At 41.7% G+C, this 27,434-nt stretch overlaps 1 protein-coding gene across 2 annotated transcripts in view; it reads left to right on the top strand.

Moving 5' to 3' along the window:
• The window catches only part of Grin2a (glutamate ionotropic receptor NMDA type subunit 2A), a 420,942-nt gene that overhangs the window by 364,306 nt on the left and 29,202 nt on the right, over positions 1–27,434 (top strand). For both annotated transcript variants that reach the window (XM_060364161.1, XM_060364162.1), the window contains exon 11: positions 5,764–5,951. In XM_060364161.1, the coding sequence (XP_060220144.1) occupies positions 5,764–5,951 (188 nt within the window). The remainder of the gene's footprint in view (positions 1–5,763; positions 5,952–27,434) is intronic.

Below are 27,434 nucleotides of genomic sequence, written 5' to 3'. Positions count from 1 at the left end.
ACAAGCCACTGTCTTGTTAAAGGCTCCTTGAATGTTAATGAATGAATAATTAACTTTAACTGTATAATTAGCCTTTAAATGTGCTGAGACCCCCAGAGAGCATCTGAAAACATGCATAAAATGTGAGCTAAAACCGGAAGCTTTTGATTAGGAATGTCAGCCTGCCTGGCAACACAAACCCCATTCCCAGAAAGGACCCATGCCTCCTCAATGACATGGAACAGTCTTCACTCCAGTATGGAAAATCGGATTCTCTAACAAATGGTTTGGGGCTAAGAGAAGTCTTTCAAGGGCACTGTATAGATAAAAGCATGGTGGGCCCACAAAGTGATGAGGTCACATCTACATGCCTGAGAAGGCTGTAGAGCTCTCCAGAGCAGTCAAAAGTCCTGGCAGGAAGTGAGCAGGTTCAGGTAGCAGGAGGCTCCTATGAGCTCCCACCTCACTTGAACTCCTTGCAAATGTACAGGTCTGATATCCACCTCTCTTTCTGAATTGCCATCGTTTCTAATCATTTGTATTCCTTGAGAAGAGCTGGTTACATAGAGAGTGATGGCATCTACACAGATTCTGAGATGTCTAGTGTGTGTGAGGGTGTTGTTTGGGGTTCCAGCCTTTTATGCTGAAAAGCAAGAGTGTACTTTCATCTACAAAAGGGTGAAGCTCATAAAAATAGGTAGTGTTGGCCTAGGAGTTCCAGATAGGACTCTGTCCTCACCCCAGGCAGAACCTGCCCAGTGGGAGAAGCACTTAGTTGGGAAGGTGAGGGGTGGTGATTCCCTCCTGAAGATGTAGAGAACACCAGGAACTGGTTCCCTCACCGGGGAGGCCTACGCTGCCCATGAACGCTCAGTTATGAAGAAAGGAGTCCCCTTTGGGATGGCATCTTCTGTGAGCTGGTCAGAGCTCAGCACTGCCAGTTACCCTTCTGTGTCACCACTTTTGTCTCCAGGATTCACAGCTCAAAGTCCGCAAGTGTTTGTGGCCAAATCAGACTCCTTTAGGTAGGTCCTTCCTCTTAATCACTACGAGACCGGGTGATGGTTTTCAGTTAAATTTGTGCTCAGTGCCCCAGCTTCCCTAGCCAGTTAGCAACACAGGCACCAGAAGAGCGTGCTCATCCAGGCACACTTTCAAAAAAGTGTCTATTTAGACATAAGTAGGAATATAATACTGGGAATAAATAAAGGAAGGCAATGCAGGCAAAGTATTTGGAACTGGACTTATTACAGTGGGTGCATAAAATTTGTGGGGCCTTTAAGCGTAAACCGAATTCAACTGAATGCATTTATGCATTTTAAGCATTTGCTGAAAGCCAGCCAGAGCGTGCACTTCAGTTACACAACACCACTTGGTTCCCAACAGCCCTCTGAGGGCAGATCCTGTCAGCTCCTATTGCAGCAAGAAAAAACCCAACCCAACCCAGAATGAAATAAAAATTGAACCTCAGAAACATAGGTGCAGCACCCAACGCCTCGGCTTACAAAGATGGCTTCCTAGCACATTGGCAATTTAATTTCTTTCCTTTTTAACAACACCACTGTTTTCAATTGGAAGCAGATAAAGAATAAAACTTTTTGGAATGTTAGCAAGGAGATCCCAGAGTCTGGTTATGCTGGCCTTCCCTTTGCCCATGACACGATACTCAATGGGCATTGTTCCTTCTTGTGGCTTTCAGCTACATCCGGCCATTTTTATTAGTATCTAAATCAGTACAGCTCAGTGAAATGATAAACTCACTTTGTTGGCTGGCTACATACATACAATTATGTCATTCAAAAGCTGCTACCCACAGAAGACTGAAGAAACAAGACGTTTGCAGTGCTGCACAAAGCCCCCGTGGATGGTTTGCTATGGTGCAGAATACAGGATCCGACTGCTGCACCCAACGCTGCCTTAGCTTTCCGGAAGCTTGTCTGCCTCTAGACAGAATAGAAAACAGCAGGAATGGCATTGTCTCCTGAGCAATTGTGACGTTTCAGTGAGGTTGATGCATGCCAAATGCCATGTGCAAACAATGGCCCTGGGTTTGTTGTTGTGGTTTTTGTTGTATACAAGAGAAAATGTGTGTGGTATCTATGAATGGTATATGTGTGTGGTGTTTGCATGTGTGCTGTGTGTGTACAGAGGACATTTGTGTGTCCTTCTTTATTACTCTCTGCCTTATTCCCTTGAGACAACATGTTCCTCTGAGCCTGGAGCTAATTGGGCAGCTAACAGGCCCCAGCCTTCCTCTTGTCTCTTCCCTTAACAGTAGTGGAGTTATAATTACATGAGTAGACATACCTGGCTAGTATTGGAAATTTGAACTTGGGTCCCTACATTTGAAAGGAAAGTGTTCTTACCCACTGAGCCAACTCCCCTAGCTTAAGGACATTGTTTTGAACTTGCAGCCTTAGTTTCACATGCTAACACCGCTTATGTTCTGTTGTGGCCCCAGGGACAAGAGAGTTGGGTGAAAAAGAACAGGTTCCCACCCATGGCTCCCTGCAGCCACAGTCCTTTGGCCCCTCCAACCTGTGTGCAAATGCTTTTGTCAGGACCACTCATGTCTCTGCCATGAACTGTCTCCTCCGTTTTTCCTTTCTTTCATTTGGCTGCTGCTCAGCAAAAACATTTGTCATGAAATATGGTACCAATTTGCAGAATTTTGTGCCTGTTCCTAACAATACCAATTGAATCTGCTGTTGGACAACTCTTGCACAATTGCCAGGCTTATCTTTAAATTTCCATCCCAACAGTGTTTTGGAAGGGTTTGTGTGCAGTGATAACAAGCCAGATTCCAGGGATAGCAATAGACGGTGGAAGGCTGGACTAGTCTGCATACATCTATGTCTGTAGATGTGTGTTTATGGTTATTTCTTGAGGACTTGAGTTTACTGAGACTCACAAAGTCTTTATAAAACCAAGGTTCTCAGAATCTCCATGGCAACTGTGGTATGTGAAGTATTGACATTGCAAGCACCTCAGCTTCATCAAAGAGGAGAAATAGCACAGATACGGTATCCCATGCCAGACTCCTCTTTGAGAGTCACAGAAGGTGGCTCTCGGCTTTCAGAGCCCTCAAATGTGTCAGATTCTTATCAGAGCATATGACCTTATCACTTCATAGCTGAGGAGCTTGCCATCCAAAAACAAAAGATATGCTCTACCGTTCCTGAGGCCATGCCTTCATCCAAGCCCAGCCTAGGACTCAAATTGTTCTAGTTACTGTAGTTACTGTAATGCTGACACTATGTTATGAATGGCTTTGAACTTTTTCTTTTTTCCTTTATTTTTAATTTATTCTTTCATTATTCTTAATTTAATTATATCCCCATTATCTTTCTTAGTCAGCCTTTCATTGTACTCAATTATATACCCCACTATCTTTCCTTATCCCCTTCCTTTTTCCTTGTGAGCCCCTTTTTCTTCCCTCTTATTTTTATGGTTTTTTTTTTTCTGTTACCCACTGCAATTGGTTAGGGTTGCTTGCATTCACAAGGGTTGGGGTAACTCACCTTCCTAGGGACAACTTGCCATTGATATACTACAGAGAACTTTAAGTTCCCCGCTTCCGCGATAGAAATCTGACAGGCCAGTATTATGCAAGGGTTGTATAAGAAGCCACCACTGCCGTGAGTTCATGCAACCTCACATCTTTTCTAGCTCTCCACCCACTATTCGTACCATTCCAGTACACTGGCCTTCCAGAAAGGCTGTACCCACTTTTCTAGGCAGCTCTGGTTTGCCTTTACCACAGACCACATCCAGCTTTCTCTCCCTGATGCTGCTGTTGCTTACATGCTCTGATCCCTGTTCAGCACAGTTGGAGATAAATACCCAGTATTTGGAATAAAAGTTTCAGAGTCTTTCTATATATTAGATAAGCCCTGTAGTTTTGCCTCACCTGTGATTGTTACAAAAAACAAAACAAAACCAGGGGAAGAACGGAAATGATAAAAACACCTATAAAGCTTGCAAATAGTTGTGTTCCCACAGGGAGTCCTCCAGCAGCTGCCTCTGACAGAACACAGGCCACTACATCCTCTCCTGCCACTTTTATTTTTCTTTGCTTCAGTGTTTTTATATCTTCTTGTTAGAGAAAGGCAATGAAGTGGAGACTGTGGCAGGAGGTTGAGTAATCTCTGATGTAGTTCTCCTGTCTGTTTTAAAATGGAAACATCCATTCCTGAGCTTTTAGTTAACTTCAGATTTTTGAAATTATGGATGTACTTACTAATAGGGTTATGGGTAATGATTGGGTCCAGCACATCATTCACAAGATGCAATGATGCATTGGGAAATGGTGAGTGTGCAGGTGTCACACAGGACTGCTGAACTGATTATTGTGATCCCAGTTTTGACCTGCATCAGGATTTCAAACATATGCCCATATGTAAAAAATTATGGAGCACCTCAATATTGCAATAAAAGTAAACTGATCAGGAAAGAAGAAAACACTTTTTATTGATATGAAATATGCTTATATGTGTGAAATCGGGGGAGCAATCTGTGAAGTGATTTGGTGTAAACTATAGTGGATGAACAGCCAGGTCTTGCAAAGCTGTTTCATTGGAACAGAACTGAGCTTGTTTATGCTATATTGTCTGATGAATTGTGTGGTTGCTCAGGGCTTCCCTAATGAAGCAGTCTGAACTGACAGACTTAAAGAACAGAAATGTATTGGCCTATAGTTATGGAGGCTCAAAGTCTGGTACCAGGGTGTTGGCAGGGCTGCCTCTAAGAGTGAGAAAGAACAGTCTGTCTTAGGGATTTCATTGTTCACAGGCTCCTAGCTATGTAATTCTAGTATTCACATAGTCATATCTTCCACATGTGCGTGTGTACATATTTGAATGTGTGTGTGTATGTGTGTGTGTATACTGACATTCTCCCTTTTGATAAGACCACCAATTATATTGGATTAGGGCCATATCCTGTATGACCTCATCTTAACTGGTCATATCCACAGTGACTGTATTTCCAAACATATCACATACTGAGGGGTAGGACTTCAACACTAATTATTCTTATGGAAGGAGGAATAATTAATCCATAACAACTCACCTCAGCAAAAAACATATAGCTCACAAAACATAAATTATTCATTATGTTTTTACATAAAAACGTTTCCTAACCCTGTTGTATATGTGTATGCATGTGAGTGAGTGTGTATACATACAAGCCTCAAAATATTATCCATCAATATAATAGAGGTCACCTCATAGTTACAGATTAGGTTCCGGAATTTATAACACTTACTTAATCACTTACATAATTTTAATACCTTTATATTTGATTTGAGTTTTTAAGTGTTACTGTGTAATGATTTTGTAACATAAACAGCAATTGTATTTATGTAAGTCTTTAAAACAAAAAGGCATCATTCCAGGTTGATTCCTCTTTTCTACTTGCATGCTATCACCTAGTTCTACTGTCCTTTAGCAGTTCGTGGTGTTCTGAGGCAAGCCTTTTAAACAGGCCACCGCTTCCCACTGCTGGGAGGTGTTAAGGACAAACACTTAGCAAACAAAAAACCAGCCTGTTTACTCACTTGGGTATATGGATTCTTCGTGTCTTAATTTAGCTGCCTCTTGTAAGTTGGAAAGAATAGGTTCTGGCTTTTATCTCCTCATTAAAAATAGATTCTTTTCTGACAAGGGGCTGGGGCAAGCATGAGTCACCATCCCCACTGTGTGAGGTGCTGGAGCTGGCCAGGAGAACAGGGCCCTGAGATGGCACCTGGCCACCCCATGACTCCCTGCTGTCTTGTCATTTCAGGAAGTTGGACGCTTTCATCTATGATGCAGCCGTCTTGAATTACAAGGCTGGGAGGGATGAAGGCTGCAAACTGGTGACCATCGGGAGTGGGTACATCTTTGCCACCACTGGCTACGGAATCGCCCTCCAAAAGGGCTCACCCTGGAAGAGGCAGATTGACCTGGCTCTACTCCAGTTTGTTGGTGATGGTAAGTAAGACCCCAGGAAAGCTTGTGGTTGACAAGGTAAGGCTCAGGATGAAGTCAACAAATCCCTTAAAATATCCAGTCCAGTCCCCTTGTACTTCAGGATTCAGAATTGTGTGACCCCAAATGTAGGCTAGGCTCAGGACATTTGCTGCGTAGCTTTACATAACTGGGCTGCTGTGTGAGTCAGCTTTTCATTGCTATGACAAAATACCCAGAATAAGTAACTTAAAGGAGAAAAGGATTATTTTGTCCTGGGGTTTTTGAGGTTTTCCTCTGTTGTCCAGTTGCTTTTAAACCTGGTAGAGCAGTGTATTGGGAGGAAAGCTTATTGTGGAGGGAAGCTGCTGAGCCTGTGATGACCAAAATGTGGCAATGAGGGTTAGGACAATGTAGCTTTCAAGGGCATGTCTCCAGTGACCCACTGCTTCCAACAAGCCTCATTCTTAAATCTTCCATTGTCACCCAGTAGTCCACTGACTTATGAATCCATAAATGAATTGATGAGCTGTTGTTAGGATCACAGTTCTCATGATCCAAACACCCCCCAGAATCCCTATCTCATAACACAGGTGCATCAGGATCCAAGCATTCAATGGAAGAGTTTTGGGATTGGGGCATTTTAAATCCAAACCATAATATTCTAGCTTCATTTCTGTTTCTGTGATAAAACACCATGACCGAAAGCAATATAAAGGAGGAAGACTTATTTGGCTCATAATTCCATATTACAGTCCAACATTGGGGGGGTGGGAAGGAGCACAAGAAGCTAGCTCCATCACTGTCAGGAGCAGAGAGGATAGTCCATCCTGGCCAGCTAGCCCCATCACAATCAGGAGCAGAGAAAGGGTAAGCCATCCTGTCTGGCTGGTTGCATATGCTCCCCCACATTTTCTTGACTTTGACCAGCTCAGGGCTCTATTCATGAGATAGCACTACTCACGTAATGGCTGAATATTTCTGCTTAATTAACAATCAAGACAGCTCTGCACAGGCACACCCACAAGACAACCTGATCAAGACAGTTCTCCAGTTGATTCTAGGTTGTGTCAAGTTAATAGAATTAAGCAACACAGAATCTAAGTCCTGACATCTGGTCCTCACATCCCAAATTGTAGAAGCATTCCTTGTGGGGTTTGGATTAAAGAAGATATTAGCAGTAATGGCAGAGCAAGTCAGGCTCCACTCACATGTTGGTTCTCAGTATCATGTGGAGGAATGAAGAAGTCTCTAGGAAAGGAAGAATCCTGTGGTTTCCACTAGCATCCCTCTCCTCTGCCGTGCAAGCTAACATCAGTCCCTCTTCTCATAGGGTTTACAGTCTGATGGGACTGGGACAGTTTTTATCCATACTTCCAAATGGGCTATGTGGGGCTGCATTGTATTTCCTCCTTTCTGCCCTTCTCCACTTCATAACTGGTGTCTTTACAGCTTTTCTCCCTGCTGCAATCAAATATCACACTATAAGAATCTCAAGGCCCAACACGGTAGCAGGATTGTGAGGCTGGTCACATTGCATCTACTCACAAGAAGCAGAGAGCGAGTCACAAGCTGAACGTGGTTCTAATACCTCCAGGCTTGCTGCAGTTACTCATGTCATGCAGCAAAGTTCCACCTCCTAAAAGACCCACAACCTTCTTGAATGGTGCCACCAGATAGGGACCCAGGGTTGAAATATATGAACCTGTTGTATGCATTTTACATCTAAACCACAGCAGCTGGTAACCTCACCATATCTCTAAGCATGATGAGATGGCTTTAAATGTCCTGTCTTGTGAGACATAGTTTGTTTATCTGATCACTTTACAGCCTGATCCTAGCTTCCTCCCTCCTCTCTTCCTCTTCACCCTCATGCCACCGCCCCCCCCCCCCGATTCATTCCTCTCCTTCTCAGAGAAGGGGGAGGCCCACAAGAGGTACCAACCTGCCCTGACAGCTGAAATTGTAGTAGAACTAAGCACATCCTCCCCCAGGACAAGGCAGCCCAGGTAGTGGAAAGGGATCCAAAGGCAGGCAACAGTCAGAGAAAACCTCTACTCTCATTGTTAGGAGGCTGCACATCTGCTACAGATATGTCTAGGTCTAACCTGTGAACACTCTTTGGTTGGTGGTTCAGTCTCTGGGAGCCACCATGGGACCAGGTTAATTTACTCTGTAGGTTTTCTTGTGGTGCCATTGGTCCCTCTGGCTCTACATTCCTTACTCCTCCTCTTCAGCAGGATTCTCTGCCTATTGTTTGGCTGTGGTTCTCTGCATCTGTTTCCATCAGCTGCTGGATGAATCCTCTCAGAGCACGGTAATGCTAGGCACCTGTCTACAAGCAGAGCAGAGAATCATTAATAGTGTCAAGGTTGGCTCTTGCCATGAGTTGGGTCCCAAATTGGGCCAATCATTGGTTTTTCTTTCCCTCAACTCTGCTCCATCTTTATCCCTACATTTCTTGTAGGTAAGACAAATTTTGGGCCAAAGGTTTTACGGGTGGGTTGGTGTCCTCCTCTCTCCACTAGAAGTCCCACCTGGCTACAGGAAGTGACAATTTCAGTCTCCATATTCCCCACTGCTAGAAGTCTGAGCTAGGGTCAACCTTGTAGCCTCCAAGGAGTCTCTGCTATCTCAGAGATGACCCCCACAGATTTCTATTCTCTTTCCAAGTCCTCCCTCCCCACCCTGCTTTTCCCATACGTGATCCCCACCCCTTCTCCCTCCCAGTTCCCTCCTTCCATTTATGTCAGGTGCCTATTTTATTTCCCCTTATGAGTGAGATTCAAGCATCCTCAACCTTGGTCCCTCCTTGGCTTCTTTGGGTCAGTGGTTATCTTGTACTATATAGCTAAGGTCCACTTATAAGCAAGTACATACCATGAGTGTCTTTCTGGGTCTGGGTTACCTCACTCAGGATGATCTTTTTCTAGTTACATCCATTTGCCTGCAAATTGAATGTTGTTTTTGTTTTTAATAGCTGAGTAGTATTCCATTGTGTAAATGTATCATATTTTTCTTTATCCATTCTTCAGTTGAAGGATATCCAGGTTGTTTCCAGTTTCCAGCTATTACGAATAAATCTGCTATGAACATAGCTCAGAAAGTGTCCTTTCAGTATAGTGGAGCATCTTTTGGATATCTGCCCAGGAGTGCTATATCTGGGTCTTAAGGTAGATGTATTCCCAATTTTCTGAGAAACCTCAGATTAATTTCACAGTGGTTGTACAAGTTTGCATACCCACCAGCAATGGAGGAGGGTTCCTCTCTTCACATCCTCATCAGCATGAGCTGTCACTGAGGTTTTGGTCTTGGACATTCTGATGGGTGTAAGATGGAAACTCAGAGAAATTTTGATTTGCATTCCCTGATGACTAAGAACTTTGAGCATTTCTTTAAGTGCTTCTCAGCCATTAGAGATTCCTCTGTTGATAATTCTTTTTTTTTTTTTTTTTTTTAGCTCTGTACCTCATTTTAAAATTGGGTTATTTGGTTTCTTAATGTTTAATTTCTTGAGTTCTTTATTTATTTTAGATATTATCCCTGTTTTGGATGTAGGGTTGAGGAAGATCTTTTCTTATTCTGAAGATTGCTGTTTTGTCCTATTGACAATGTCCTTTGCCTTGCTTTTCAGTTTCATGAAGTCTCATTTACTGTTGATCTTAGTGACTTAACTGTTCTGTGTTCTGTTCAGGATGTTGTCTCTGTACCAATGAGTTCAAGGCAATTTCCCACTATCTCTTTGATAATATTTAGTGTATCCAGTTTTATGGTGAGGTTTTTGGATCCACTTGAACTGGAGTTTTGTGCAAGGTGGTTAATGTCGGTCTATTTGCGGTCTTCTACGTGTAGACATCCAGTTAGATGAGCCCCATGAGTGGAAGATACTTTCTTTCTTGCATTTTTTTGGTTTTGGCTTCTTTGTAAAAATAATCAGGTGTCTGTCTTTCTGGGCTTTGATTCGATTCCATTGATCAAACTTTCTGTTTTTATGCCAATACCATGCAGTTTGTATTACTATTGCTCTGTAGTATAGCCTGACATCAGGGATGGTGATAACCTCCTGAAGTTCTTTTATTGTACAGATTTTTTAAAAGCTATTCTGAAATTTTTTATTATTTAATTATTTTTATTTTTATTAATTATAGTTCATTGGCTTTGTATCCCCCGTGTACGTCCCTTCCTCCTCCCCTCCCAATCCCACCCTCCCTCTTCCCCACCCATCTTCCTAGTCCACTGATAAGGGAGGTCCTCCTCCCCTATCCTCTCATCCTAGTTTATGAGGTGTCATCAGGAGTGGCTGCATTGTCTTCTTCTGTGGCCTGGTAAGGCTGCTCCCTCCTCAGGGGGAGGTGATCAAAGAGCAGGCCAATCAGTTCCTGTCAGAGACAGTCCCTGTCCCCATTACTATGGAACCCACTTGGATACTGAACTGACATAGACTACCTTTGTGCAGGGGTTCCAGGTCATCTCCATGAGTGGTCCTTGGCTGGAGTATCAGTCTGAGAAAAGACCCCTGTGCCCAAACTTTTAGGATCTGTCACTGTCCTTGTGGAGCTCCTGTCCTCTCCAGGTCTTACTATCTCCCACTTCTTTCATAACATTCCCTGCACTCTGCCCAAAGTTTGGTTATGAGTCTCAACATCTGCCTCAATACCCTTCAGGGTAGAGCCTTTCAGAGTTCCCCTGTGGTAGGCTCCTGTCCTATTCCTGTTTTCTCCCTCCTCCAATGTCCATCCTCTTTGTCTTTCTGAATGGAGATTGAGCATCTTCGCCAGAGTCCTTCTTCTGGATTAGCTTCCTTAGGTGTACAGATTTTAGTATGTTTATCCTATATTATATGTCTAATAGCTACTTATGAGTGAGTATATACCCTGTGTGTCTTTCTGCTTCTGGGATAGCTCACTCAAGATGATTTTTTTTCCAGTTCCCACCATTTACCTGTAAATTTAATGATTTCCTTTTTTTTTAAATTACTGAGTAATATTCCATTGTGTAGATGTACCATGATTTCTGTATCCATTCTTCAACTGAGGGGCATCTGGGATGTTTCCAGCTTCTGGCTATTACAGATAAAGCTGCTACAAACATGGTTGAGCAAATGTCCTTATTGTGTACTTGAGCCTCTTTGAATATATGCCTAGGAGTGGTATGGCTGGATCTTGAGGAAGCACTATTCCTAATTGTCTGAGAAAGCACCAGATTGCTTTCCAGAGTGGTTGTACAAGTTTACATTCCACCAGCAGTGGAGGAGGGTTCCCCTTTCTCTACAACCTCTCCAGTATGTGTTGTCACTTGAGTTATTCATCTTAGCCATTCTGATGGATTTTTTATATTTTTCCATATGAAGTTGAGAATTTCTCTTTCCAGGTGTGTAAAGAATTGTGTTGGAATTTTGATAGGAAGTGCATTGAATCTGTAGATTCCTTGTGGTAAGATGGTCATTTTTACTATGTTAATCCTGCCAAGCCATGAGCATGGGAGATCTTTCCATCTTCTGATATCTTCTTCAATTTCTTTCTTCAGAGACTTGAAGTCTCTGTCATACAAGTCTTTCACATGCTTGGTTAGAGTCACCCCCAGATATTTTATACTGCTTGTGAGCCACAGTTTCAGTGTGGGTGTCTGACACGAAGACAGGGATCGTGATGTCAGCATGGAGCACAGGCTACTACCAGAGTTGCTACACGAAACTAAGTGCATGGGGCAGAAAGCCCACTCAACATGGATGGAGGCAGAGTCGGAAACACTGAAGACTGGGCCATGCTATGTGGAGACGAGAGGAAAGATGGTATTGAAGTACAGAAGCAAAGGCTTCTGTACAGGTCGGTGCGGGTTGGAATGGAGTTTAGAATTCTTTGTAGGTTTCCATCTTTCTCAGCTCACAGAATTAAATCCCTACTTTTTACAGGGCCATCAAACATTCTAAATGCCTTTTATATTTACCTCTCAAAGAAGGACATGTGATGCTCAGGATTCTCTATAGGGTATTGGTTTCTTCCTTGGATCACTGGTCATGTACTATGCTGCGTGACTGTGATTTGTGGCTACGTTGGTCAGTTATTGCTGTGAAATCTCAGAGGCATTCAACAATATGCTTTACTCTTCTGAGGGAAGTACAAACAGAGTTGACAAGCCTAGATTTGAGCTTGGATGAGTTTTGGTAGCTATGATTCCTGTCACAAATCAGTGAGTCAAGTATCTGACCTCTGCCATGTGCATGCTGGTTACGGGTCTCAGGCAATCTGTTGCTGGTCCCCTGGAAGAAGTTCTTTTCAAAGGCACAGATGAAATAGTTAGCTGTACATGGACATGTGTGGTTTCTGTCTTCTAACATTCTCCTATCCAAACTAAGTCAGATGGTGAACTCCAAACCCCACATATTGGACATATATTTCTTTATGAGAAGAAAAGGGACAAGGGAATTATCTGTGTAAAAACGCTGGAATGTTGGTGGCAATTTTCCACCCCTCTTCATAGTCAGCAAATGGGGTTTTTGTTTCCAGCACAAACTCCAGAGAACCCTGCACATAACCAGCAATTGGTCAATGAAGGTTTGAGTACATAAATACATATATGGATGAACATTTGGTGTCATAGTATATTTCATTTGACAGGAAGTGCTCAAATGTGATAGGCATCTGTCAAATGAGGAAGTTTTAATGCTAGCTCTGTTCACTGTTGTCACTCTTACAGCATCTGTTAGGAAACGGCTAACATCTTTAGAAAACAGGGTATGTCAGTCAACATGCTTTAATGCGCTATGTATATTCTTTAGTTTATTTTCAGAACAACCCATCCATGCCTATTTTACAAAGATGGAAACTGAGGTTCAGAGGACTTGTGATTTCCCTTGTCAATAAGTGATGATACCACTATTTCAGGGAATTGAATCTAGAAAGAATTGTTAGGCAAAACTCCCATTTTTTTTCCCCCTAAGGAGTCTGGCAAAGTTGATTGATTGGACTTAATGGGCACTCTGGGAAGAAGTGATTCAGCACATATCTGAACTAAGTCTTTGTTTGCTCTTTTTACAAATACTTCTGCGAAAATTTCTCTCTTTTCCTCAGTTACTAATTTATGTATAGGTACAAGTATATTTACATAAGAATGGAAAGTAAAACGAAAGGATACATGTAAAGATCTTAGCTTCATGCAAAACCTATAGCATAATGATGATTAAAAAATATAAGCTGCTGCTCCCTCCTCTCTATCATCCTTATAATCATCATAACTATCACTTTTATAATAATCATCACAATCACCAAAATCAAAATATTCTTCTTTAGCACTGTCATCATTACCACCTTCAACAAAAACACTGTCAGCATCACCAACCACCAATGTCCTCATCATTATCTCTGTAACTGTTACCACCATTCCTCCCCTTACCTTCTTCACCACCACCAAGACACTGTCATAATTCTAATTGCATCAGTGCCAGCATCATAACACCAACACTTTCACCTCATTATTGTCACCACCACTATTCCACCATCAACATCATCAGCATACAAATAATGCTCATCACCACTACCTCCATCATCATTCCCATAGCCACCATCATCACTATCACCTTCAGAATTAGTAAAGAAACACCAGCATCATGGGCCATTGGTTCTCAACATCACCACTGCCATCATTATGTTCACCACCTTCATTTATAGCGCCACCATCATCACCATTTTTCTCCTTATCAACAATCTCTTTTTCCTTATCGACCATCATCTGTGTATGATTTTCTGTGATATATTGGCAATAACACAGTTAAGTTACATTCCAGAAACAACCTTTAGGTGTTGAATAGGAACCATCTTCTCTGCAGCATTTCAAGATGATTACATATAGAGCATTAGGTTCTTAAAGATATTTTATATTCCGGCTCATTGCTTTCCCAGTCACACTGACGGCATTGGAAAATGTGTCTTTTTAGTTTCATCTTCAGAGGCCATCTGGAAGCAGAGACATGGGAGAGCAAATGACGTTGCTCCAGGGGGCATCTTAAGATAATCTTCCCGGAAAGCCATGTCCAATTCTGAATGTCTCTCTAGGAGTAAATACATGAATTAACACAGCTGCATAAATATTTCACTTATCTTATGCGGTTTCAGCAGGATTAATTATGCTCTAAAATTAGACCTGTAAAGAGCACAGTGCCAAGCAGTACCTAATTATTATTCACCCCTTAGAATGGAGTGTTTATCTCTTGTTATAGAGTAGCTCCAGTGGACGATTATGAGTCTAATGAGTGTCAAAAGTATAAAAAAATTTCCTAATGGGCTGTGTAAATATAACCCCTGACTGGAGTGTTTGATTTTAGGAAGACCTCTTACGTAAAATCTACCAGTCACCTCACTAGGGAAAAGGGCTACAAATCTGCCATCAGTGACAATACTGCACCTTCACTGAGGGATAGTCGAGAGTATAACTGTCTTCCCTTATTTTCTGCAAGGCACTCACAGGTGGCTGTGAATACTTTTAAAATATTTAAATTTAAAATAGAAACATATTTCTAATAATCTACGAATATTTCTGTAAAATATATATATTACACAGGGCTGCACCTTAGTAGATATCTTGGGTAGATAAAGGATTCATCAAACATCTATGAAACACTAGATTTTAATGAGAACGAATGGAGAGAATAATTCATAAAGAAACACGGAGAAGTGAGATTTTAGAGAAAGAGTAGAACAGACTAGAGTTCATAGAAGCCTCAGTGATGAACTGACCCAGCAACTAGTAAGTTTCTGTAGCACTTGCTATGTCCATGAAAGATGACGTATTTGAGCATAAAGTCTCAGTGAGCCTGGAGCATTAAGAATGGTGTTTCTAGCTTCAAAGTGGAGGTGAACAAGGGACCTTTTAGTGTTATACAGCTCATGAGTTTTGTGATTGTAATCATGATTCTGAGATTTAGAGGGATAAATTTTATAGAAGTTGAAACCCTGGGGTATACAGAAGCCAGTTAGAAAGACTTTGAGAGGTGAGACATAATGACACACACTCGCAGTCTCAGCACTGAGGATGCCAAGGCAAGAAGATGGCAAGTTTAAAGGAGACTAAGAAAGGAGGGGCTTAGGGTGCAGCACAGCAGGAGCATACTTATTAGAATGTACAAGACCTTGGGTTCCGTTCTCAGTGCAATCACAGAGAAAACAGGCACTGAGGCAGTGAGAGTATGTTACTTATAAGAAAATGGAGCTTATACCATGGAAGAAAGCTGTCATTCAAGCCCCTAGTCATTTCGGCCTAGTGAACTTCCAGCATCATGCTGCCAAGTACATCATATATAGCCTGATAACTATATAGAATGTCCTGGAGTGGATCTTATCTATGCCTTTGCAGTATAGGAAAATGAGGTTCATTCAGAAAGAATCACCCAGGAATCTTGTTTAGACTAAAGATCTCATTTGAGAAGGCCTGAGATTCAGCATTTTAAAATCATCTCCCAAGTACCGATACTATGGCCAACACCTTGTGTAGATTTTTATAGATTTAAAAATGCAACCAAGTTTATTTGTCCCATTATGAGCTATCTTTTCTTTAAAAACATCTTGGCTATGCTGGAGGGATTACTCAGGGGCTAATGCTGCTCTTTCAGAGGAAATGAGTTCAGTTCCCAGCACCCACAGTCTGTGGCTCGCTACTGGTAATGCTAGTTCCAATGACTCTGATGCTCTCTTCTGGCTGCTGTTGGCACATACAACTATGTGCACATAGCCACACAAAGACACACATACACATAAATAAAAATAAGACATCCTGACCATAGGTTGCCAGGTCACATTATCTCACAGTATTTTTTCAAGAAACATTTAATCTTTTTCTACACTTGTTTGCATTTTCAGACTTAAGGATTTCAATTTAAACTCAAAAGTAATGTGTTAATTTGTCCCCAGTTCACAGAGTCCATTGAACAAATGAAAATAAAAATATGAATAATTATATTAATATATCATCATAGGTTTTTATGTGGTGTATTCCATTGTATTATTCCATATTTATGTACATAAAATCATTTTTATGTGAAATACTTAGAAGATGCAACACATTTCTGTGGTTTATGTATTTGTCTAAATAGGAGCTGGGGGATGGTTCGGTCAGTAAAGTGCACGGTGAGTAGGCATAAGAATCTGAATTTAATCCCTATCACACATGTGAAAAGCCAGCCACGGCAGCCTGCACTGTGACCCTGGCTGTGGGGTGGAGAGATGCAGAGCTCTGTAGTTCAGTGATAACCTACCATAGCCTAAATGGTGATCTTCAGGTTTCAATGAGAAATCTCATCTCAAAATGCAATGTAAATGGCACCTGAAGAGCACTAAGGTTGAACTCTGACCTTCACACATGTACTTACAAATGTGCATGTACCTCCTTACACACACATGAAACCACACAGATGTGAACATTCAAATATAAGTACACACAAACACACAATACAATTTAATATATAAACATGGTGACTAAATCAATGGATTTTTTTCTGGGACTTTCCCAGGTTTAAAGTTAGCTCATGATCCTTGTCATACTGTGTCTAAGGACGTACAGCAGTTGACATCTATTAATGTTGAATACATACATACATATATATATATATATATATATATATATATATATATATATATATATATAATTTCAGTTAGAGGGAGGCACTGAACTTCCATACTTTTGTCTGGCAGTTTTGTGGTCATTATTTTAAAGGTTCATCCATATTGTACATGAACTGGGGGGACCACGGGTATGTTCTGCATTAGTAAGAAGCCCTACTGCAATTCAGCTGCAGAGTTTTGGGAAACATTATCCCAGTATCTGATGCTCACAATCTTGAGGGAAGATAACATTAGAGGGGAGTGGACTGAAAGGACCACTTCCTGTCTCTAGGTGGGTCATTGTTGACATCTTCATTCTTCCTTTGAAGGACATGGGAGGGGGTGCTCTTGACCGTGAGGGATTCCCTGCTGACAGCTGGAGTGCAGAGTGTTCCTGTAACTGGAGATGTTCTTTTTGTAGCTAATTAGGATTTTCATACATTGCTCTGGGCCACTGGATGAGCTCCTAATATTGTCCACACTGCCTCCACCCAATGTCCAGGCTTAATTTTCTTGGGTGAAGTGGAAAGCCTGCAGTGTGGCTGGTAATGACCACACATGCCTCCACTCTGAGGAATGCACAGAGGTCTTTTCAGGCTGTTGCCTTCTGCTGGCTGGGAAAAGCATGTACATGTGGGCTAACACAGTCCCTGAATATCCTCTAACCCCAATTGCTGCTAAGGAACCTGAAATACTGTCATTTTGATTTTTAGGCAAGCATAGACTCTTTGCTGCTGTCTCCTTGAAAGCCAGAGTTCCTCTTACCCTCTTCTGACCCTGGTTCTAGATTTGAATGCATCCTATCATTCAGCCTTCTGTTCCCCAGAGATTCCCTTAAGGCAGGTACCTTTCTCCTCGGCTTGCTGAGCTCCAAGTTCACACCATCCTATGGGATTTAACAGTGCAAGCAAAGAAAAAGGAAACACACACACACACACACACACACACACACACACACACCAGAACGATCTCAGAAGATCTAGCTTGGTGCCCGGCATATACTCTATATGTTCTTACTTGGGGCCTCTTCATGCTCTCTGGCCCTGTGAAGACATCTGATTCTGAATCCCTTGAGGGTGGACAACATTTATTGCCATGCTTCCTATGATTCTCTTCCTCCCCCTGAACTCACAAACCATCTCTGCACAACAGGTGATTTAACCACTCAGTGAATTGGTAGTGTTGCAGATAGATGTATATCAGATATCAGATATTTTCTCTGATCAATAAGTGTTTTCTTTAAGGAAAGAAATTAAATGCCTATGTTCTTCATAGTTCTTATCCAATATCAAACACGCTACTTTAGGGGGGAAAGCTTTATTTTGGCTTGTGGTATGAAGGAGACAGTCCATCATGGCAGGAAAGGCCTGGTGGTGGTGTCTCCATGGAGTGAGGATGTGTGGTAGCTTGCTCTCCTCTGAGTGTCCCAGGTAGCAGAACCAACTGAAGGCAGAAGCAGGGCTTAGCTGAAACCCTCTGAGTCATACATCCTTGAGGCAATTAATTTCTCTGAGTCTCGGTTTTCTTATCTTTAAGTCATAATTGTTTTGAAATTGGTTAGACGTTAAATAAGTATAAACTAGCCTACTTCCTTCACCTAGGCCCCACCTAGGTTGTAGGATCTACAACCACCCACAATGGAGTTACCAGCCAGGGACCAGGTTTCAAGTATGTGAGCTTATGAACATCTTATATTCGAAACACAGCAAGTACCTGTAAGGAGAGAGATGTGAGGAGGTAACCTATAGACCATAATCCAAACTCACAGTATTTTGGGATCCCTGTTTTCACTGTAAGATGGGAGCATTCTTCCATTGTTTTATTTGTGTACAATAATGTCAAATATCCCTGGTTTATATTATCTTTCCAAGGCAATGTTCTTGATGCACAGAAGCAGCGAACTGTAGCATGCCTTGGAAGCATTCCTTGGCTTTTAGAAGTGAGATGGCTTGTCACTTGTTGAAATATGCCTCATACCTGGAGCCCTAGTACCCAGAAAGGCCAGGTGTGGCTTCACCTAGCATTGTGTGGTTGAGTGGTGGAGTTTAGACTAAAACCAGAATTTCCTGCCTTCTAGGACAAACAAAACACAGGGTAGGGATGCCATGTAGTGACCCCTTGCCTTGTTACTTTGGAGGAAGACTTGATGTCTGTGATGAAAGCAGGGGCTAAGGAGTTAGCAACAGTCAGCAGCCCAGTTAGGGTCATGAAGCCACTCGTAGAAAGAGAAGTGCCGCTCCTCAGACCCTTTACCCCACTCTCACCCATGGCATAGTGTGAACAGCTAGAAGAGGCATGTGGAGAGAGGGCCTGCCTGGCTCTTCTCAAGCTAGGCATCAGTAATGGGACAATAGGCAGGCCCACACTGACTCAGGCATATGCAGGTGCTTTCCTCCTGCTGCCTCTCCCCTTCTTCCTCTTCCATTTTTATGAATCAGTCTTATTCCTTTCACTTCATGCCTTCCATGCAAATCTCCCACAACCTCCCCTGACCCCAGTGTCTGTCCCAAGGAAGAGCCCATGGGATCAAGTTACTGTACTCCACCTTCGACTTCTATTTTTACCTCACTGACGTCTGGTTTTATTCTCTGTAATGGCATCATCAGAATGAGAACTGGGAGTGATATCTGCATCTTCATTTTAGACAGACTTTCTGCTAAACTGGGTCGAACTCCCACTGTGTTCTCTGCTGAATTCGTCCCTGCAGTCCCTAAGAATAAAAACACATGAATGTTTCCTTCATAATTTCTGTGTGTGTGCAGGCACATATGCACACATTTCAGATATTGTATCAACCAAGGTTTATTTTCCAAATTCTCTAACTTTAGACGGGGATCTGAGAGTTCCTACATAACTGGAAGCCATGTAAGTCAGAGCTCGTGTGTCCTTCCATGTTCAGAGAAGCGAGGCTGCACTCTGGGGCACAGGGTGCAATCTCCTTAATTAAGAGCCTAGAGGAGAGGCGGCAGGAGGCTTAGATCTGTGCAAGCAGACATTGGGAACACAATGCTGAAATTCATGCTTCCCCTGGGCTGTGATAAGATTAGGAAGTGCCTATGGTCATGTCTTGCTGTCGGTCTGTAAAAATGAAGTTCTGGATGGCAGGCACATCTGTGCATTAGGTTAGCTGTGGTAGTCATCATACTGAAATCACAAGACTGAATGGCTTCAATGGAAATGGTGCCCAGAAGAGTGGCACATACTTAAGTCTCCAGCCTTTTACAGAAGAAGTTTGACAAGCTCTGGTCTGGGTGGTCTAAAGCCTCATCATTTAAGGAGATACGTGCATACATGGAGGATGAGGCACTGAGAGAATCTAAGAACCTCTTCTCCACACTAAAGTAACTTACAAGAGAGCTTGGCAATGGAGGGCTGAACAATCAGCTCTGTTAAAGGAAGTGAGGCCAGAAAGAAGGGCCAAAAAAGCTGGGAAATGGAGGGGAGCCCAGACTCATGATGGAGAAACAGAAAGTAAATAGGAAGGGGAGAAGGTGGGGGCAAAAGAGAACAGAGGGGAGAAGGAATAGAAAAAGAAAGATATGGAAAGGGAAAGAGAGCAATGAGAGGAAGCAATGGGGAGGAGAGACTGGAGAAAAAATTGCTGAATGGCTACTTTATGTAATGTTTAGCCTGGGCATCCTCAAACGAGGCTTGGTTTGTCCAAACGAGAAATTAGCTGTGTTGGTCCCCAACCCCATCCTGGCTCCTCCATAGACAATGGTCTCATTCACTCTTGCTTGTGAGATGTGATCTGTGTCCCTCTGGCTGCCACTGCCAGCAGTTCTTCCTGACATAGTCCCTATGTCTTCAGATGACTCAGCAGCACCCTATAGCAACCTGCAGCCTCAGCCTATTTAAGGAGATATGTGCAAAATAAGGACAGAGTGGGGCCTGACTAGAGGGCAAAGAGGTGCAAAAATGCACGAGCCTCTTCTCCACACTGAAATAGCTTCCCTTGATCCTTCGTATCTGGTGGGTTAACAGTGACTAACAGTCGCAGGGGCATCACTGTGCCACAGAATCATCTAAGCCTTATCTGTACCATCTGTTGAGTCTTCACACAGAAGTAACAGGAGGGCTAAATAAGGTGTTTCAAGCAGCAGAGCTGAGGGTGGTGCCTGCTGCAAAGGTTCCCAGGGTCTCTGCTTCAACGGCCCTGTGATATGTAGCTGCTGTAACCCTCACAGGGCACTCCTGTCTTACAGGGCAAGTTGTTTTGCTTGGAAATGGTTGGAAGTGAAATTTGAACACAGACCAGTAGACCCCAGGCCCAGTCCACCTCTCCTTGCATTGATGTAGTGGCATGTATTACAAGCACTAATTTAGCAGCAGAGGTTGAGGATGAGAAAGGAACCTATATTCCCATTATGTGTGTTTTTTTTTTCTTTTTTTCTGTAAAAGAGGTTTGTTCATGCCTCAGACCCCAGCACCTTGGAAATAGACCCAGTCTAATTTTTAAGATCATTCAAGCCTAGCAGTTTTGGGAAAACTCAAGACCCAGAAGCAAGAGATGAGAAGGAATAAAACAAGGACAGAATGTAATTAAGAGAAGTCAGATGTTCGGCCCTGATACAGGCATGCAGAGCTGTCTCTTCCAGGTTCACAAAGGCCCATTTTGGTTGCGAGAATTGCTTGTTCCCCGCAGAGATCCTAGGCAATGCATAATCCCCAGCATTCTAAAAAGTTATTGTTGCTCGCTAAATCAAATCCAGACTTCAAAGGCTGGAGTCAGAGTTTTGGCTGAACTGTGTGAACCGTGAACTTTTAAATCAAGTTACCAAGGACTAGATGCCAATGGCAAAGCACTCAGTTTTTATTTATCCACTAGTTCACTCACTCACCCTTTCATTTTCTCTTCTAGTTATTCATTTAATAAAGAATAACAGCAGCTTTGAAACTTGGTGGTGGTGTGTAATGATTATTAAACATTGCTGTTCTGTTGCCTTCACTTACAAAAATGCTTTGGAGCTGGACAGGAAAGGATATCATAAACTCTAAGGCCTGTCAGAGGACGCTCAAAGTCAGTTTGGGCAACCTATTGAGACACTGACTCGAAACCAAAAATCAAAAAGAGGGTGAGGAATATAGTTTAGAGGCTTGAGAACCTGGGTTCAGTCCACAGTGTTGAATGGCATGGATTTTGGTGTTTTGGGGGTCCAAATGTACTGCTTTAGACTCAACCATCTAATTTTCACTCTCCTGAGAGGTGTCTTTCTTTCTTTCTTTCTTTCTTTCTTTCTTTCTTTCTTTCTTTCTTTCTTTCTTTCTTTCTTTCTTTCTTTCTTTCTTTCTTTCTTTCTTTTTCTCTATGCTGGTTCAAATACCTAATACTTCAAAGTTACTTTTTGGAATAACAGTTGGCAAATGCATCACATCACTCAACTCAGGTCTGTGATGCCAAATCTTGGCCCTGTGTTTTCTCCATCCTCCTTCTTTCAAGGATTCTCATTGACTTACACTGAGATCTAGATGACAGTAAAAACATGAGGAATGATGGCATTGGTCCTCCAAGCATCATAGCAACCATATTAAAGAACATAGAAGGGAGAGGGTAGAGCTTAAATAGAAGCATAAATCTTCAATGCTGTGTTTTCTCATTCAGAAAGGAGTAGAATAGGAATCTTTACTGCTATCAAAGACTTTGCTGTCCTTTATGAGCTATAATAATGGTGTTAAAAATAATACAGGCTGAAGCTCCACATTCAGGTGGAGGCTAAGCCATTGATTGACTGAGGTCTAGAGCAGATTTTGAGAAATGCCACAGCTGCTCAGATTTCTGACATGTGTGGATGTGGTTTCACTAGAATCCGCCCAAGAATTGTGACCCAAAGCCATTTATTGAGTATGGAGACTGAGCCTGATTTTCTCATGTAGATCTCATTATTGTCCATGGTCAATATGGATGGTGTGTGCATGCTCATAAACTCATTTACATATAAACAACAACTTTGGCTCTAGCTAGCTCCAGCTAGCTACTCAAAGAGGATGTTGATAAATGATAATTTTAATGTCCTATCCACTGAGTTACTTTGACTTTCCTATGATCCAAAACTTGTATGCAGGGAAAACTATTCAGAAACACAGTACTTTTAAAGAAGAGCTGTGTCTGTTCTGAGCACAGATTAGCAATAAAGGCCTTAATGGCTTCTTCATTGGCCTGTGACCAGATGGTACCATGAAAATTAGACTTGATTATCCTTCCCATAATTTTAACCAGAGACATACTTGGAATAATAATGGAATAGTACTTACTTAAGAAACAGATAAAAATCCATAAATATCCAGGAGGGTCATTGACTCTTGCTCAGTGATGAAGCTCTTGGAATTTGCATCTGTGTGAGTTCTCCTGAAAATTTTCAGATGGTCCCTTTCATTTTCAAAATCTCATATTTGTTATAAGTTTGGCAGATAACAGGATTTCAACAAAGTCAGCAGCATTAAGCCTGAACTGACAAGTGGCAAATTACTTAAACTAGGGAAAGTCAAGTGTCAGGAGACCCATCAAAGAGGAAATGGGACATGGTAAATGGCTCTTTGGTAAGTCAAAAACAGTATCTCAGCCTCATCCAAGCTTGATAGGATGGGAAATGGTGGACTTCAATCCCTCTACCCCACACTGTTGAAACACTCTCATTTGAAAAGACAATGGGAGAGAGATGGACAGAAAGATGTGAAAAACTACACACATCTACGACCTTCACATCGTTCTTTCTATTGTAATAATTCAGTATATTGCCTACTGTGTCCTGTTCCGTGGAGAACATTTCTTTAATAATTAGTTACATGCATATTCAGATATTTCTATGTTCACTGATTTTAAACATTTGTATGTGTGTATATCATCTGATAGTAACAATTGTTTTAATTTTGGGTGAAATGACACAGTCATCCTTAACTCTGGAAACATTACTGACTTTGTTTGTTTGTTTGTTTGTTTTCTGGTAGTGGAGGTTGAACACAAAGGTTCACTCATGCTAACCAAGTGTTCCACCACTGAGCCAGATCTTTACCCCATTTTTCTTTTCTTTTGTGTTATTTTTATTTAAATTAAAAAAGAACTTGAAAGTTTTACACATGAAACTGCATATCCTCTTCTCCCTCCAACTCTTCCTATGTCTCCCCATCTTCCTCTCAAGTTCATGATGTTTTTTTTATGATTGCTACAATGTATAAATACAAACTACTGAATCTGTTTAGTTTTGAGATATGTATATATATATATGTATATACATATGTTTCAACACATAAACACATATATGCTTATGGATGACACTTGGGATTGGATAATCTTATCAGGAGCTCATCCCTGGACACCATTCTCTCCCTTTTAACAGCTGTTAATTGCATGAAGTTCTTTATCTAGGGTAGGAGCCTTGTGATATTTCCCCAATCTATACTGGAATGTCAACTAGTAATATTATCTTTTGAGATTAAAGGGATATAGTTATCCTGTCATATATGGAAGACAACACATTATAACACATACTCTAGCTGTCTGGCTCTTATAATCTTTCTGCCTTCCTTTTCTGATGTTCTCTGAGCCTTAGGTTCAGGGATTATATTTTGATGTATCAACTGGGGTCATGCACCTCATGGTCAATCGTTCTCTGCATTTTGACCAGCTGTAGCTTTCTGTAATCATCTCCATTTGCTGCAAAAAGAAGTGCCTATGATGAGTGAGAGTTACAATTATCTATGGATATAAGGGTAGGTATTTAGAAAGCAATTGGGACTTATACTAGTTTAGGAAAGTAACAATTCTCCTCTTGGGTCCATGTCCTCACCAGCCATGGATAGTTTGCTAGGATTCCAGCATCAAGCATGAATCTCCTCCTATTTGAGCAGGCTCAAAGTCCAATTTGATAGCTGTTGGTTATCGCAAGATATGAATGACACTATTGCTCCCTTGGAGATATGTTGCTGGGATGGTAATTGTTGTGAGTCATAGGATTTTCTACTGAGCAGGACTATTGCTTTTCTCTCTTGGCAACTTGCATAGTACTTGAGGTACCATACAAGCTAGTCTTCAGGGTGGGAGTCAGTTCCAGATTGGTTCCTCCAAGCCCCGGGTCCAAAGTGTGATGTCTTCAGCAAAGAAGGTCTAATCTTCAAGTTCTAGGAATCAACTAAGGAGAACAACAGTATTCTGTATTGTTTGGGGAAGTAACTTGAACTACATTGACCTATAACTCCCAGATAGGTTTACCAGACCTGGAACTGGGGTTTTTGTTGGCTAGTTCATTCTCTTGGTGAAGGAGCATTATCACCCCAAGTGGCATAACTTCATTAAAAATATGTATTTACATAGATGTTAATATAGTGTTTTCCTGTGGCTTTTTCAAGCATCCTCAGTGTTTTTTAATCTCTCCTCTCACTAGTCCCTCTATTTTCCCATTTCCTCTTCCATAGCACTGTGCCATACTATACTCTCTAGAGCCCCTTTTTCCTACCCCCATCTTTTTCTGATGTTTAACATTTTGGTTCATTATTTGTATAAGAGGAACACTGTTATGCAATTGAAAAGATATTTTCAATGAACTCTTAGATGAATCTGAAGAGTTATTGACCACAGATATCTCCAGCAATCCATATATAATGTCATATTACTATCCCAAAGGTTTAGTCTCATGCATGTGACTATGGGTTATGACTCAATGTATCATTTTTACAAGATGTGTCAGGATTTCTTAACTTTGAATTCCACTGAAAAATAGCAACATTAAAATATAAAAATTGAACCACCTGTTTATTTTTATCATTTACCCATTTTATAAATTTTTGGAAACAAGATTTTAATATGTACCCCTAGCTGGCCTGAAAATCAGTAGCTATTTAGACTAGGAAGGCCTGGAACTCACAGAAATTTACCTGCCTTTGCCTCCCAAGAGCTGAGATTAAAGGTATGTGCCACCATGCCTGGCATTTTTAATATTTCTACTGTTTATATCTTTTTTTCTTTATTAATTACACTTTACTCACTTTGTATCCCCCCTGTGGTTCCCTCCCTCCTCCCATCCCCATCTCTCCCTTCCTCCACCCTCTGCCTGCATACCCCTCCCCAAGTCCACTGATAGGGGAGGACTTCTTTTCCTTCCTTCTGATCCTAGTCAATTAGGTCTCATCAGGAGTGGCTGCATTGTCTTCTTCTGTGGCCTGGTAATGCTGCTTCTCCCTCAGGGGGAGGAAATTAAAGAGCAGGCCAATCAATTCATGTTAGAGTCAGTCCCTGTTCCTATTACAATGGAAACCACTTGGATACTGAACTGCCATGGGCTACATCTGTGCAGGGGTCTTAGGTTATCTCCATGCATAGTCCTGGGTTGGAACAGCAGTCTCAGGAAAGCCCCCTGTGCTCAGATATTTTTGGTTCTGTTGCTCTCCTTATGGAATTCCTATACCACTTCTAGGCATATATCCAAAAGATTCTCAAGTACACAATAAGGACATTTGCTCAACCATGTTTGTAGCAACCTTATTTGTAATAGCCAGAAGCTGGAAACAGCCCAGATGCCCCTCAGTGGAGGAATGGATGCACAAATTGTGGTATATTTACACAATGGAATATTACTCAGCAATAAAAAACAAGGAAATCATGAAATTTGCAGGTAAATGGTGGGATCTGGAAAAGATCATCCTGAGTGAGCTATCCCAGGAGCAGAAAGGTGCACACAGTATATACTCTCTCATATAGACATATAATATAGGATAAACCTACTAAAATCTGTACACCTAAAGAAAATAATCAAGAGGGAGGACTCTTGCTAAAATGCTCAATCCCTATCCAGAAAGGCAAAGAGGCTGGACATCAGAAGAAGGAGAAAAGAGGGAACAAGTCAGGGGCCTGACACAGAGGACATCTGAAAATCTCTGCCCTGCAGACTATCAATGGAGATACTGAGACTTATGGGCAACCTTTGGGCAGAGTGCAGGGAATCTTAGGAAAGAAGTGGTAATATTTTTATTTTACTATCTTATTAAAATTTTGGTTATAGTTCGTGGAAAAAGTCATGTTATCACATGGAGTATTAGGTAGGTTCACAGATGTTAGGGTCAAATATGAGAACTGGTATTTATTAGCCCACAATCTTGGAAATTTCCCTGTGGCTACTATTTGCTCTAAGCTATGGATTGTAATGATGCCACTATCACCAAATTTAATGGTACAATTCATGAGAATGTCTTGGTAAAATAGTGAGTACCCAGTAAGTTTAGATGATGTGTTTAGCATCTCTTTACAATGCAATTTATTCCCATCCACATGTATGTATAAGGATTTAAATTGTATTCATTCTTTGATTATTTTATATATGATACACTGTTAGATCATATCCACATAACCCTGCTCCGTACTCCAACTCCTCCTAGACACCCTTTCACATCTTCCTCCCATGTTCACGCTACCTCCTCCTCCTCATCGTCCTTCTTTTCTTTCCCTGTTTATTACCCACTGAGTTCAATCATTGCTGTGTATGCATACATGGGTGTAAGATGCCATCCACTGGAGCATGGGCAACTCACTGTTAGCCATACTGCTGCAGAAAACTGGCTCTCGCTTCCCCAGTGGCCATCAGCTGCCAGAGGCTCCTCAGTGAGGGGAGGGGCTTGGTGAGCCCCTTCTCTGTCCATGCTGGACTGGTGACTAGCTTGATCTTGTGCAGGTCTTATTCCAGCTATCACAGCTGTTGTGAGTTCATTAGTGCCACAGCATGTTGTATCCAGAAGACAATCTTCTGCAGTGATTTTCTCCAACCTCCAATTCTTACAGCTTTTCCACTCCTGAGCAGCAGCAGCAACAGCAGTAGTAGTTTGTGCTTGTGTACATGCGTGTATGAGTGCATGTGTGGTATAAATGATCCACTTAGGGATGAGACATTTATTCCCTGTGTGGCCAACTGTGAGTCTCTGTTTTGCTGAA

Source organism: Meriones unguiculatus, chromosome 11 (assembly GCF_030254825.1).
Source record: "Meriones unguiculatus strain TT.TT164.6M chromosome 11, Bangor_MerUng_6.1, whole genome shotgun sequence".
In the NCBI taxonomy this organism is placed as follows: Eukaryota; Metazoa; Chordata; class Mammalia; order Rodentia; family Muridae; genus Meriones; species Meriones unguiculatus.
The sequence above is the reverse complement of the archived record's forward strand: the minus strand, read 5'-3'. Positions and strand labels throughout refer to the sequence as shown.